The sequence below is a fragment of the Triturus cristatus genome, chromosome 3_1 (genome assembly GCF_964204655.1).
Source record: "Triturus cristatus chromosome 3_1, aTriCri1.1, whole genome shotgun sequence".
NCBI classification, from domain to species: Eukaryota; Metazoa; Chordata; class Amphibia; order Caudata; family Salamandridae; genus Triturus; species Triturus cristatus.
The window spans coordinates 963,568,990-963,583,177 of NC_140583.1; the positions used below are offsets into that span (position 1 = coordinate 963,568,990).

The window sequence follows — 14,188 nt, forward strand, 5'->3', positions numbered from 1 at the left end:
TTTTATACCTGGTGTATTCTTTGAAGTAGGAGAAGTGTCCAGAGTTCTTGAAGTTTCCTGCTTCCCCTGCCTTGGCTCTTCGCTGTCTGCATTAACAATGCAGGGGTGTCACGCCCTTTGTATGAAGGTAGAGTACAGTCTGTCAAGTTGCAAGCGGGGCTGTGACCTGCCAGTTGATAGCCCATCGATGCCCTCCTAGTTTCCCTATTGTGTGGCTGTCTGTGAGGGATAAACAAAGTCCAATTGCCAACTACACCCAGTCATGTGACCCAGGAACAGACTGCAGTCACCAAATAGTTGGGCAGGAAAATGCCAACTTTCTGAAAGTTGCATCTTCAAAATTCTAACTTAAAATCTGGCTATACCATTAAAGAGGATTTTTAATTACATTTTCTCAGACCTCAAATACACAATGATTACCTGTTCCCAATCAAAAGTTAGTAAATATTAAATGTAAAAAGGCAACCCAATGTTATCCTACAGGAGAGCTAGGCCTCACGGGCTTTTTCACTACCAGGACATGGAAAACTTAAACGTACATGCCCATTCTTTTAATTACAATGACCAAAGATGTGTGGCGCGCCATTTTCGCGTCACCAGCAAGTCGCACAGCCTTCTGAACAGAATGCGCGTGACACCAATTTATTCCAAAGTGATCCGTTTTAATCCAATTGTTAATCAATTTTTTCAAAACTTTATCAATACTTGATCAATTCACATCAAAAGCTGACTAGATTCCAACATTTTTCAAAGCACAAGAATTGCCTATCCAGGCCTATTCACTGGCACAGGGAATACTTGGTTCATCCAAGACACCACATAATTTTCCACCCAATGCATTTCGGGCTAATGAGCCCTTCGTCAGGGGTTTCTACAATAGTAAAGTAAACATCAGCTCTACACGGGTTTCATAAAAAGCAAAAGTATTTTAGACAGTATTCATTAGTGCTACATCCCTATCATACATTAAACAACAATTAAGTAGTAATTCAAAATTAATAAAAACAAGTCCCCTATTTTGTGTACCCGCATTATTTCCAAATCTCTCTAATTCAGTATTTCCTATGCTTCCCCTTATCCTATCCCAGTGCGTGCTACCAACAACCCTTTGTCAATCACAAGACTGTTTCACTCCTCCCATTGAACTCCCTAGGTGATAGTCATTTCTAAAAACATCATGCTAACATACAATCCCACCCTGTGCTTCCACATTTATATTGTGATTAGACATTGATTACCGCTTCACTCAGTGCATCCTGCCAAGACCCTTTCTAAAACAGTAGCCAACGGCATGACCTCCTCATCCGTGCTCATGCTGTTGGCTACTGTTTCGGGATTAATACAGGTATTAATTAGTTTAGTAGGAGCTTTTTTATTTTATTTTAGAAAGGGTCTTGGCAGGATGCACTGAGTGAAGCGGTAATCATTTTTTTAACCACGATATAAATGTGGAAGCACGGGGTGGGATTGTATGTTAGCAAGGGGTTTTTAGAAATTACTTTCACCTAGGGAGTTCAATGGGAGGAGTGAAACAGTCTTGTGATTGACAAAGGGTTGTTGGTAGCATGCACTGGGGTAGGATAAGGGAAAGCATAGGAAGTACCAAATTAGAGAGATTTGGAAATAATGGGGGTGGAATACAAAAAAATGGGGGATTTGTTTTTATTAATTTTGAATTACTGCTGAATTGTTGTTTAATGCATGATAGGGATGTAGCACTGACAAAGGGCTCATTAGGCCGAAATGCGTTGGGTGGAAAATGATGTGATGAACCGAGTATTCCCTGTGCCAGTGAACAAGCCTGGATGGGCAATTCTTGTGCATTGAAAAATGTTGGAATCTTGTCAGCTTTTGATGTGAATTGATCAAGTATTGATAACGTTTTTAAAAAATTGATTAATAATTGGATTATAACGGATCACTTTGGAATAAATTAGTGTCACACGCATTCTGTTCATAAGGCTGTGCAACTTGCTGGTGACGCGAAAATGGCGAGCCACAAATCTTTGGACATTATCCAACGTGCACTTTTGGGACAGAGCACGTCACAAGTTAGCACTCTAAAACTGTCAAGCCAAAAAATAATCACACAATCTAAACAGGGTGTTCTCCAGACCACTTACAGGTATTTAATTACAATGACCCATGCTCTAGGGGCTACCTAGGGCCGATCTTAGGGGCGACCTCTATGCAATAAAAGGGGAGTTTAAGGCTTGGCAAGGGGGTTATATCGTCAAGTCAAATTGGCAGTTTAAAACTGCATTCAGGCTACAATGGAAAGCCTGGGACATGTTTTAAGGGGCTACTTAAGTGGGTGACACCATAGGTGCTGTGGGTACACTAGCGTGAAAAGAACAACTGATGGACAGAATGCTGAACAGTGTCAAACATTCACTTCAGTGCAGAGATCTGGGCCTAAATCCTTTGTTTTTTTGCTCCCCATGCCATTCCATTTTAAAACCAGACCCAAAACCGGTCCCACAATGCTTGTTTCCAGTCCAGGGAAGACCTAGCTTGGCAGTTCGGGCTGGACTGTTCCATGAGGCACAGGGGCAAGACTGATTTGCATATAGCTGGGTCTGAACTGAGGTGGCGAAGTGAGCTAAAGAACGATGATGGATTCAACCCAGATCTGTGACTGGGGGTGGGTGTCTGAAAAGTTTCAGTGCTCCATCCATCATCTCATGGTGTTTGACTTATGATCACTCATGCATAACAAAAATGTTGCATGTTGATAATAAAATTATAATACAGTCATTGAAATCTGTATTTTACTCCCCCTTATTTTCCACACAATGTAAAGTAGACAGACCATTTTTAGGTGTTAAAAATAATGGAAATAAAGTAATTTTTAGCCTATGTTTCAAAAACAAGAAGGCGGATATTTAATGTCACTATCATCAATTTTTTTTTAATTAGATGAACAAATGGAAATATCAGTCTACAGCACTTCATTCTTGTGAGTTTGCACAAAACAGTGGTACATTGTGTCTAGACCAAAAATGAGATTAGGATGTTTTGACAACCTTATGTCCTACTATTCTGCTGAAATGCATGCTGCATACTGTAAAGATGCCAGCATGGGTAATCCAAATGTTGGAGCCTAATATTTGCTTCAGATTTGCCAACGACTTCAAATGAGAATGGAATGAAAATTGAAAAAAGGGAAAAAGATGAGGTATTTATCACAGTTCTAAACATGAACGTGAAGGATAGCGATAGCAAGACAATACCTACCTGTTTGGGATAGCAATTTTTCACATTGCCAAATTTCTTGAACTTTAATGCTGCCTACTCAAAGGAACATAGAACACGAGGACATAATGGACCTCTGGATTAACTTCTTGGCTATTCAGTGTAGGCAGTAAATAAAGATTCATGCTATCAGGCCACGGTCCACTACTATCGTACATCATGTATGTAAGGGTAGGTCTAACCTGCCCTAGATTTATCAACACATGATCTATGCAGCGCAGGGTTGTCCACTGTAGGCCGAGCAGGGCTGAATCCTCGCCAAAATGTAACGGTATGAACATAAAATACATGTGTGTGCAATTAATCTAAATGCAATCCAAATTAGTATTTGACTATCTTGAATAACTGTCAAAGATCTGACCATCTGGGAAATACTTTGGACATCCCAGACTTCGGAGATAATTTCTAGCATCAAAGCACAGCTAATACTTTGCATTGTATCACAAAATACCAGACGACATAGTTATTCCAATAGGATCAAACATAAAAAAACTGCGTAATGCAAAAAATACAAGTAAGGATGTGTTCTCCAAGTAAGATAAACTGAATGAGAGGCAGATGATCCTGTCCCCAAATCCCAATCTTCAATCAAACACCAGCAGGTTCTATGTTTGGCAGGTTCCGTAACCCGCTCTGATGCTTAACCATCCACAAAACTGTAGTAAATACTAATCATAGCTAATAACACAAATCGCAAGACAGAAGTGCATTAGTAGCAAGACTGGCAGTGCACCAATTTGCTCCAAGTGGAAGTTCCAAGGTTAAAGCAATAACAATGCACTCTCATAATAATTAAAATAAGCACCACCAAGAGATGAGGAAAAAATCAATGCTCTTACAGTTTTCTGCGTCAGCTCATCCACCAGCAACTCGGAGGACCTCGTCTTATCCTCCACTTGTTGAGATTTCTGGTCATAGTTGACTGCCAGCTCCTCCAGGGCCTGCAGCACCTCCTTCACCTCATCTTTGGCAGCATCGTTTTCAATCTGCAGGCGAGTCAGCTCCTCCTGTATCTTCTCGTAATCTCTTCTGGTGGAGGCCAAAAGCTGGAAACAGAAGACAGGCATCAGAGTGATGCTCTATTCATAGGTGCCTGGCTCAAAGGAGCGTTTGCAAGACTTGACAACAGCAGATCCAATTTACAGGCATTTCACTTACATATTTTGCCTTTTTTTCTGCTCTTTTATATTGGGCAAATTAGATCAAAAGGCATCAGAGCACTTTACATTCGCGTTGGACTTCATTACACAAGGCCAGATGTTTTCATTTATGTATTTAGGCACAGGGCGATTAGGTGATTTGCCCAGAATCACATGATGTTCAGCCGGCACCCGGACTCGAACCTTGTTGCTCTGTTCCAAACAGGGCCGGACTGGTTGTAGTGGGCACCAGCGTTTCCCCAGTGGGACGGAAGGGTGGAGGCTGGCTATGGACCGGTGGGGGCCGTTTTTGTTACTGGGGGCCGGTTTTGCACAATTGGCCCCTTGTAACAAAAGAGCAGCAGCAGTGTTTGCACCTGACCCTCCCCACCCCCTTGGGGGCCGGTCAGATGTGATTGCCAGGGATGGTTTTCGATCCCAGTCCGGCCTTGGTTCCAAATCAGCAGCTCTGGTCCTTATGCCACATTTGACTAGAATTTGCTCAGCCCAGCACAATATAATCATTTTCTAAATCCAAATGCCAGAATGTGTTTCTTTAATGTGAGTAATAGCGCTCAGAGGCACCGCATAAAAACATCCGATTGAAATATTGATTTTAACGTTTAGCCTGCAAGAGTCTGTTATCAGACCCGGGCACATGCAGGCCGGAGCGAGAAGGCAAGGGTGAGCGAACTCCTCGCGCTTTGTAGGAAATTGCGAGCAGCACCAGGCCTTTTGCTGATAGCCAGCGGACTGAAGCAGGACATGGAAATCGGCTCGCCCTTGAAAGGCTGGATTTATGGACAACCATGGAAAGTACAAAACATGCACGCTAGCTCCATAATCGCTTTTCACGCATTTTTACCTCCTCTTGGTCCACCATCTGTTGTTTTAATTTCTCTGCTAGCTGACTCTGCTGGTTAATCTCATCGTCCTAGAAGAAACAAAACGTGTATTTTATTTCTGTTATTTCGATGCGTTTTTTCATTGCAATGAAATGAAAACACAGTTTCTTTAATTCAAATGGGGAATTAAAATAATGATTAATGGTGCACTGTGAAGACCTTTGCATACATAAAGGGACTTTGCACATACAAAACCTCATGTGTGCATTCATTGAGTACATTGCGTAATCAGATTATAGAATTCAGTTGATAGTCCGGTTATAGACATTCAAAATGGCCGATTGTGACTCAGACTAAGCCAATGAGAGTGGGCAAGCTCTGCCTCAAATGTGATACACCTGGCTCCTAAGAAAGCTGCATTTATCCTCATACTCGTAAAAAAAAGCCGGCTAAACAGTGCTAAATTCTTTTCATTCTAGATTGAGCTACAAGCAACCCAGCATTTTGTGGGGATGTGTGATAGTGAACAGCCACTGGAAGAGAGGAGCAGGTTTTACATGTCTATTGTACAGCACCGGGGGATCCGCCAGCTGATGGAGCATGAACTGGTTGGCAAAGTTTCTGGCACACTGTACTTTATGTGAGCATCCTATGTAATAAACAAAACAGATAATGTAGTAAAGGGTCCTAGGGATTTTTATAGACCTATATCGGATTACTTCCCCTACAAATACTATATGAAAGAGCAAATCCGATGGTCTTTTAGTTGAACAGAGAACCAGACAAACATATAACATGAAAAGTACTACGCAGCAATCATGAACAAAGTAAAGAGACCCTCGTGAAAAATAGGATTTCCATCAATTACCAGAGTGGTCAGTGTCATCATTTGGATATCCTTCCTAAATGATGGTAGGAAGGATATCCAAATGATGACACTGACCGCTCTGGTAATTGATGGAAATCCTATTTTTCACAAGGGTCTCTTTACTTTGTTCATGATTGATGCGTAGTACTCTTCATGTTATATGTTTGTCTGGTTCTCTGTTCAACTAACAGATCATCGGATTTGTTGTTTCATATAGCTTCCTATGTAATGACCGTCAAGTTCAAGTGCGATCAGCCAAATGCCCTTCAGATATGGCTCATGCTATGTATGGTCACTATGTACTAGGGGTGTGTGTATATTTCCAGCTGACAGTCATTTTCATGGTATCCTAAAATATTACATCTAGTGTCCACCACAGTGCCTGATTGTTCAGCCGATAGTTTAGAACTCGTATGGGTTTACATGTACGTGCTGACTATCACCCCAGTCGATATATAGGTTTGTGTTTGCATTTTATTAACGTTTTGGATCTGTCTGACCCGCTGCTCCTCATTTTCCGTAATAAAAGTGGCAGCAGGCAAGCTTTTTATTCCACTTCTTACGGGGGAGGGGGCGGCACTGGGTGATGTTAGCAAGGATGAACGATGCCGGTTATGATTTTTTCCTTTGGCGGGGGTGGATTATGCCAGGATTTCATTGCACAGGATACCAGATATTGTGTTGGGAGGGAGCCATTGGGAAGGCGTTATGGCACAGCTCTGTGTAAATTGTTTGACAATGAAGCAGCCTTCAGAGAGGGGTGGAGGGCAGCAGATGTTGCCTGAGAGTCAATCCTAGCCTTGTTCTCATTGCCTAAAGCTGACTAGTACCCTAGAAACACACACCCAAGGAAGATGGCAAGGTCTGCCCGCAAATGCACAAGATAAGGATCCAACTGGAATTTCAGGAGTCCGCATTGACACTATATTGATTTCTGGCAGGAACATTAATGTTGCTAGACAGTTGACATGAGTCAAACTCTAAGTTACAATGGGTTACGAATATGGTTCCTTTTCATAATGCATTCAAAAAAGGAAGAACTAAGTGAAGGAAGTGATTCATCACATGCAAAGACCAAGTAGTTCACTTGCAAATCAAGTTACCTATAATTCTAGCTAGTATTTGTTCTAATTGCCAAACCTTATCATCCAGCTGTCTGTAGAAAAAGGCGATCTCCTCCTCGTACTTCTTCTTTTCGTCTGAGGAGACGGTGGTGACGGTAGGGGTGATGTTATCGATAAGCGGGGTGTTGTCGCAGGGCTCCAGGTTCTTCTGCTCCTTTGCACTGATCTGTTCACTCTCGGGCACAGCTTCTCCTGCAGAGACGCACATTGTAAGAGGCAATAGAACATTGATCAGCATCAGGGGCAAGGACAACATGATTCCTCATTTCAATGGACTTACGGTGGAGACTTTGCCATCAGAAACATAAATGACAAGTACTTACGGTGAATTTCAGGTGACAGCATGGAGAGTCAGTTTAGACCACAGTGGGTGGCCCGACAACCCAACAGATCACAGGAGGACCTTGCCTCTGGTCCCCCGGTAGAGAAGTGTCCGCCATATTTAGGGATCCTTGTCTGCTGGTCTGTGATGTTTATTCAAAGTATATCTATCTGTGAATCCCTTACACTTTCTCTACTATTGAATGCCAAGTGGTCCACCATGTTTGAGGGCCCACTCAGCCACCTATTTGCTTAGCAGTAACAAACTTCTTAAATGGAAGCAAAAGGCAAATCTCTCTGATGCACAGGGAGTGCTTTTTCCTCACGTCAGGAACATTTTCCTTCCAAAGAACACAATGTCCCTATGCAAAATAACAGTGATGGTTGACCCAACCAAACTTTGATCCAAAAATATAGTGGAAAAGCGTTTTCACCAGCTGTGGCACCCAAGAAAGGAAACCCCGCAGTTCCCTCCGCTCTAGGTGGGGCAGGGAACAGCGAGTTTATGTTGGGGCTTCCCCGCCACCAAAGTCAATGTGACCCTCGTACTGTGAAAAGACAGAGGGTCTGATTTAGAGGAAGATGGTATCTTAGAATTCTCCGAAAAGCAGAGGGTGATGTTCATTCACCAACAGTATACATGACATCACGATATAATAAAAAATGTTTTCTCCCCAAAAAATAACATTTAACACAATGAATGAATATAGCAATATTAAAAACACAACTGTTTGATCTTATACCAATATTCATGACACAACAAAAAGTTTACCTAATCTGTGGACAGAGGAAAATTACATTCTGTGGGCGGAGTAGAAATGACTTCTAATTGTTCCTTTTGGGCTTTAGCCTGCACATCTGTGATTATGGATATGAACTATGTAACGCACTACTAAATAAAACAAATTCCTGGACCTATTTTAATTGAGATGCTGCCATATGCTATAGTTATAGAATAACCCAGAAATTAGGGGTATTTCGCATTGCTTTTACTGACTGCATAAAGCATGCCTCTACCAATATTGTAACATACCCAGTGGAATAGTTGCACAATAAAAATGAATTGGTGATGTGGAATAATTAGCGTATCCTTGTTTTCACATAAAGCACAGCAGCATATTTGCCATCAAAGGATTTATCCAAAGTAATAGGAATCTGACACATATCTGTGAAATATAGGCATGTTACATGGAACCTTTACATTTATTCCCTAGGGAGAAATTTTGATTTGCTCTTTTGTTACCTGTTGTAGTTCCTGCATGCATGGCACAAGCTGTTGCAATTCAACAAGCGCTATAGTATCTGTACCCTTGATGCATGACACTCCTCACCTTACCTAGCGACTCTGGTTCCCCTCTCCACGTGACCCTGGCTCACATTACCCCCCCGCACCAGTTCGACCCTGACCCCCATTGCCTTCAGTCAACCCGGACTGTGACTCTGCAGCTTGGTCGAGCAAAACTTGGACCATGTGGATCCTAAAAATTTGCCCCAAACTAGGGGTACATTTATAGAACCTACATTTAAAAATATGCTGGATGCTCTGGGAGCTTTCTCCCTGTGCATCTGGAACAATTTTCAGTGGTCGCCAGTTCACATGGTGATCTTGCATAGAACTAGCTCCATCAAAAGCGGTGGTGTGTCAGCAGCCTTAAATTTGGTGGATAGCTCCATGCTGCTTCTAGAAGCATAACTGTCACAAGATAGGTCTGCTCCTGCTGGCATAACCAATGGCAGGTCCAGCACTAGAAACATTGCCTTCCCTCACCCTCTAAATTGGGAGGGCTAAGTCAGAGTTGGGAGAATAGGACAGCTGCCATTTTGTGGCAGGCATCTGGTTACAGCCAGTGTCACTGGGGAGGCTCAGCGATCAATGACTGCAATAGAAAAAATGCTGCATTTAGACATTTGTGCAAACGCATCCTAAAGGTGGGAACAGGGTCACTTAATTTCCTTCAATTATGCAAAATCATTATGTATAGTTCTAGTCTACATTGCAAAATGCTGCAAAAACATCTCTCATGAGGAGGTACATAGGCTCTACTCTCATATCCAGGATGTAAGTAGCATGGCAAAAAGGGGTGGCAAACTAGTGAAATTGTCCTGTCATTCTTCAAGGCAGGTTGAGGATGGTGGTTTGAAAAGCTTGAGCATGATGTCGGGATAAACACAGTGGCAAACATTGTAAACACAGTCCCATTGATGAAAACATTAAAGGGAACGTTACAAGGAGGAGTTGGGGGCTTTTCTTCAAATTAAATTTGGAGAAATGCAGTGGTTACATGGGGGTGAATTTTGTGACCATTACTGCAAATGAGGGTGTTAGAAATGGGGGTCTCTAGTTGGCAGAGGTAGGTACCTTTGACCAAATAGGGACCCTGGCTTCTTGTCAGGGTAAGGGGGAAACACTCTTTAGTTAACCCCTGCTCACCCCCTTGGTAGCTTGGCACAAGCAGACAGGCTTATCCCAAAGGCAATGTGTAAAGTATTTGTACCAACACTCACAGTAACACAGTGAAAACACCACAAATGGACACCACACCAGTTTAGAAAAATAAAAGATCTTTATCTAAACTAAACAAGACCAAAACGACAAATATCCAACATACAGATACCCAGTAGAATGTCTTTAAAAAGGTTGTTGCAAAAATAAGCTTGCAGATGAGAAATGCGACACTTTACTCCCAAAGAACCTTGGATGCGTAACGCAGAACAAACAAAAGGGTCGCAGAGAAGGTGATGCGTCAATTCTTCCTGCACTCCGCTTACGATGCGACAAGATGGCACCTCGATGTGTTGCGACGATCCCGTGCAATGCGACAAAAGGGTGTCTTTGTTGCGCCTCGACAACGTGGGAGGCGATGCATGCATGCCCGACGGCCATGCAGCGAAATCGGTGGTTTCCGGAGCCGCGACAGACCCTGCGACACGCTTCTCCGGTGATGCAACGGTGATCAGCAGCGACGGCACGCTTCCTCAGCGATGCGACGGGCCCTGCAATACGCTTCTCCGGTGATGCGGCGGTGAATAGCGGCAGCGGCAGCATGCTTCCTTGGCGATGCGATGGCGGCTGTGACACGCTTCTCCTTCGTTGCGTCGCGCTCCCAGCTCCCCACAGCAAGGGCCTCACACACAGTGACAGGCACCTCCTGGCAGGTCTTAACTCCCAGGAAGATAGTTCAGGGAAGCTAGGGGTGAAGTCCTTATGTTCCTGGGACTTCAAAAACAGGATGCCAGCTCTTCTCAGGCCTTTGGAGACCTTTCTTCAGATGGACACAGCAAAGTCCTTCTTCAAGCAGGGGACACAGCACACAACAAAGTCCCTTTGTCCTCTTCTCAGTAAAAACAGCAAACTGCAGGCCAGCCCCAGACACACAGCAAGGGCAGTACTTCTCCTCAGTCTCTTCAGCTGTCCTCTTTGGCAACAGGTTCCTCTTGATCATGAAGTAGTCTGACTTACAGGGGTTTCAGCTCTCATATTTATACCCAAAAGTCTATGTGTGAGGGATCCTAAACCCAGTCCAAACCAGTTCTGAGTGCACTCTGCCAGTGCACAACTTCTTCCTTTGTCGATGTGGGCCAGGTTCTTCAGACACACCGCAGGAGGTGGAGCCCGCATTGTGGAAGGCAGGCACAGCCCTATTCAGGCCCAGGTGCTACTCCTCCCACCACTCCAAATGCAGATCAGCCTATTCAGCCTAGTGCTGGCTCACCCACACTCCTGGAGCCACCCCAGCCCCTGTCACTCTCAAACCAGACAGTCAATCCACAAACAGGCAGGGGCACACAGAAAGGTTGAACAAGAAAAAAGCCACTTTCTAAAAGTGCTATTTTCAAACATATAATTTAAAAACCATCCTTCCTAAAAGATGTGTTATTCAATTCTAAGTTCAGGGATACCAGACTCTAATTTCTTATCTTACTCCTGTGGGAAGATATGCTTGTAAAACTGTTACAAAGCATTCCCCATTCTGTCCTATGGGCAAGATAGCCTTTCAATAGTGAAAAACAAAATTGGCAGTATTTCACTATCAGGACATGTTACACGCACTAGTACATATCCTACCTTTCACATACACTGCACCCTGCCCAGGGGGGTACCTTGGGCCTACCATAGGGGTGTCCTATGTATAAGGAAAGGGAAGGTTAAGGCCTGGCAAGTGGGTACACTGGCCAGGTCGACATGGCAGTTAAACTGTGCACAGGCACTGCGGTGGCAGGCCTGACACCTTTTTTTAGGGCTACTCATGTGGGTGGCACAACAAGTGCTGCAAGCCCACTAGTAGCATTTGAATTACCAGCCCTGGCACACTCAGTGCACTTTACTAGGGACCTACTAGTAAGACAAATATGCCAATTATGGATAACCAATCACAATAACAATTTACACAGGGAGCACTTGCACTTTGGCACTGATCAGCAGTGGCAAAGTGCCCAAAGCATCTAAACCAGCAAAAACAAATTCCAGCAAAGTGTCAAAAATACAGGAGGTAGAGGCAAAAAAGTCAGGGGAAACCATGTCAAGGATGCCAGGTCTAACAGAGGGCAATCTAAATAATCATGAGCAATAAGTAAACATTCGATTTTCACAAAATACGTGCGGTCACCAGCACATGTGCCAACTATCAGTCACTGCATGCATTAGCGAATGCACAGCCAGTTAACACCAATTAGACTCCTGTTACACCTGGCATACTTGGCATGGTTCTCCCCTAACTTTTTGCCTTCAACTCTCCTATTTTGCTAACTTCGTTTTTGCTTGCTTTAGGACTCTGAGCACTTTACCAGTGCCAATTGCTTGTGCACTCTCCTTAAAACACGGTAGAATTGGCCTACACCCACATTGATCTAATTGATTTACTTGTAAGTCCGTAGTAAAGTGTCACTACATGTGCCCAGGGCCTGTAAATTAAAATGCTACTAGTAGGCCTGCAGCACTGATTGTGCCGCTCACTTAAATAACCCTTTAAACATTTCTCAGGCCTACCATTGCAGGACATCTGTGTGTAGTTTAAACTGCCATTTCGACCTGGCAAAATAAACCTTTTTGGCTGGCCCAAACCGTCTTTTTTAATACGATAAGTGATCCCTACGGTAGGCCCGGAACAACCCAGAGCCAGGGTGCAGTTTATTTAAAAAGTAGGAAATGTACTTTTTATGTTTTACATGTCCTGGGAGTGAAAATCTCCTACATTTGTTTGTCACTACTGCAAGGCCTACCTTTACCATAGCATAACACAGGAGTTACCTTATTACATTTAATAAACAATTCTGAATATGCCACTTTTAGAAAGTTGGCAATTTCCTGCCCCAAACATTTGGTGCCTGCAGGCTGATCCTGGATCACATGAATAGCTGCAGCTGGCAGTTGGTCTGTGTATTGCTCCCAGACAGTGAGACAAAGGAAAATAGTTGCTGGCAGGATATGCCATTCTGAATTAACAAGGGGGAGGAGCTGTCACTTACCACACTTACCACTTACACATCACAAAGGTTCATCCTGAGCACTCTCACAAAGGGTTCATTACTGGTCTTTTGCAACCCCAGACAAACTTGGACCTGGACAGGGAGGAAGGGGATGCCAGACACCTGGGGGGCGGGGGGTTACCTCTAGAAGCTTTCTCCACTTCAAAGTGGGTACCAGGTATAAATATTGGAGCAAACTTCAGTACACTTCTGGACCTGTGGACTCTGTCAGGAAGAAGGACCTCTGTGCTGCTGAAAAGGACTGCCACTTTCCTGGATTGATGCCCTGTTGCCCTGCTGCCTGAGTGAGAAAGACTGGACCGGAATACAGTGGTGGCTCCTCGAGGGAGTGCTGCGGGGCGGTGAGGCGGGGTGGGGGAGGGGCAGGGTGGGGTGTAGTAAACTCCGGCATACGGCAAACTGGAGGTAAGTAAATAAATAAGTAAAACGGATTACATTGCGTGCACTGCATTGCATCGCTGAAATGCAGCACGCGCAATGTAATTCGTTTTATTTATTTATTTACTTACTTACCTCTGTTCGGCCATATGCCGGAGGTTACTACCCCCCCCCCCACCCTGCCCCTCCCCTGCTTCACCACCCCACAGCACTCCCTCTAGAAGCCGCCACTGCCGGAATAGCTGAACCTAGGACCCCGAGGGACTAAGGGCTTGTTGGCTGGCTTCCTGACTGATCAGCCAACAAGTCTTTCTCACTCAAATGACAACACATTTGTCATTATATATTCAATTGTATTCGATTTTAAAGCATAGTAAAGGATGACCTTACTGTGCACCAGGATACAACAATCTTTTTTGGGGCTCTTCAATGATTCCTCATTATCACCCTCCAACAGTGCCTCTCATCTCTGCAAAGTCCCTCTCTCACATGTATTTCATTTGTTTTATAGCAACTCTCATACCAGTGTAGAGTGTTAGTACACTTTACATCGCACTCACATACAGACTAGGGGTGGGCAGAGCTTGTGGATTTGCACTATGCGGAATTCCACAGATTTGCATACAGACTATGTGGAATTCTGCGGAGTTCCGCAAGCAGGAGGAGTTGCTCCACTCGTCCACCTCTGGTTCTTTATTAGGCCTGGAAGGACACAGAATCACAAAAGAATAAATGTGCGGACTTATCAATCAATCAATCAATGCATTTATA

General features: G+C 43.8%; 1 protein-coding gene across 1 annotated transcript in view; it reads right to left on the reverse strand.

Moving 5' to 3' along the window:
- The window catches only part of KIF5C (kinesin family member 5C), a 532,213-nt gene that overhangs the window by 203,966 nt on the left and 314,059 nt on the right, over positions 1–14,188 (reverse strand). Inside the window, exons 12-14 of the mRNA XM_085645609.1 lie at positions 7,248–7,423; positions 5,260–5,328; positions 4,095–4,301 (exon numbers count right to left, since the gene is read on the reverse strand). Coding sequence (XP_085501735.1) covers positions 4,095–4,301; positions 5,260–5,328; positions 7,248–7,423 — 452 coding nt within the window. The remainder of the gene's footprint in view (positions 1–4,094; positions 4,302–5,259; positions 5,329–7,247; positions 7,424–14,188) is intronic.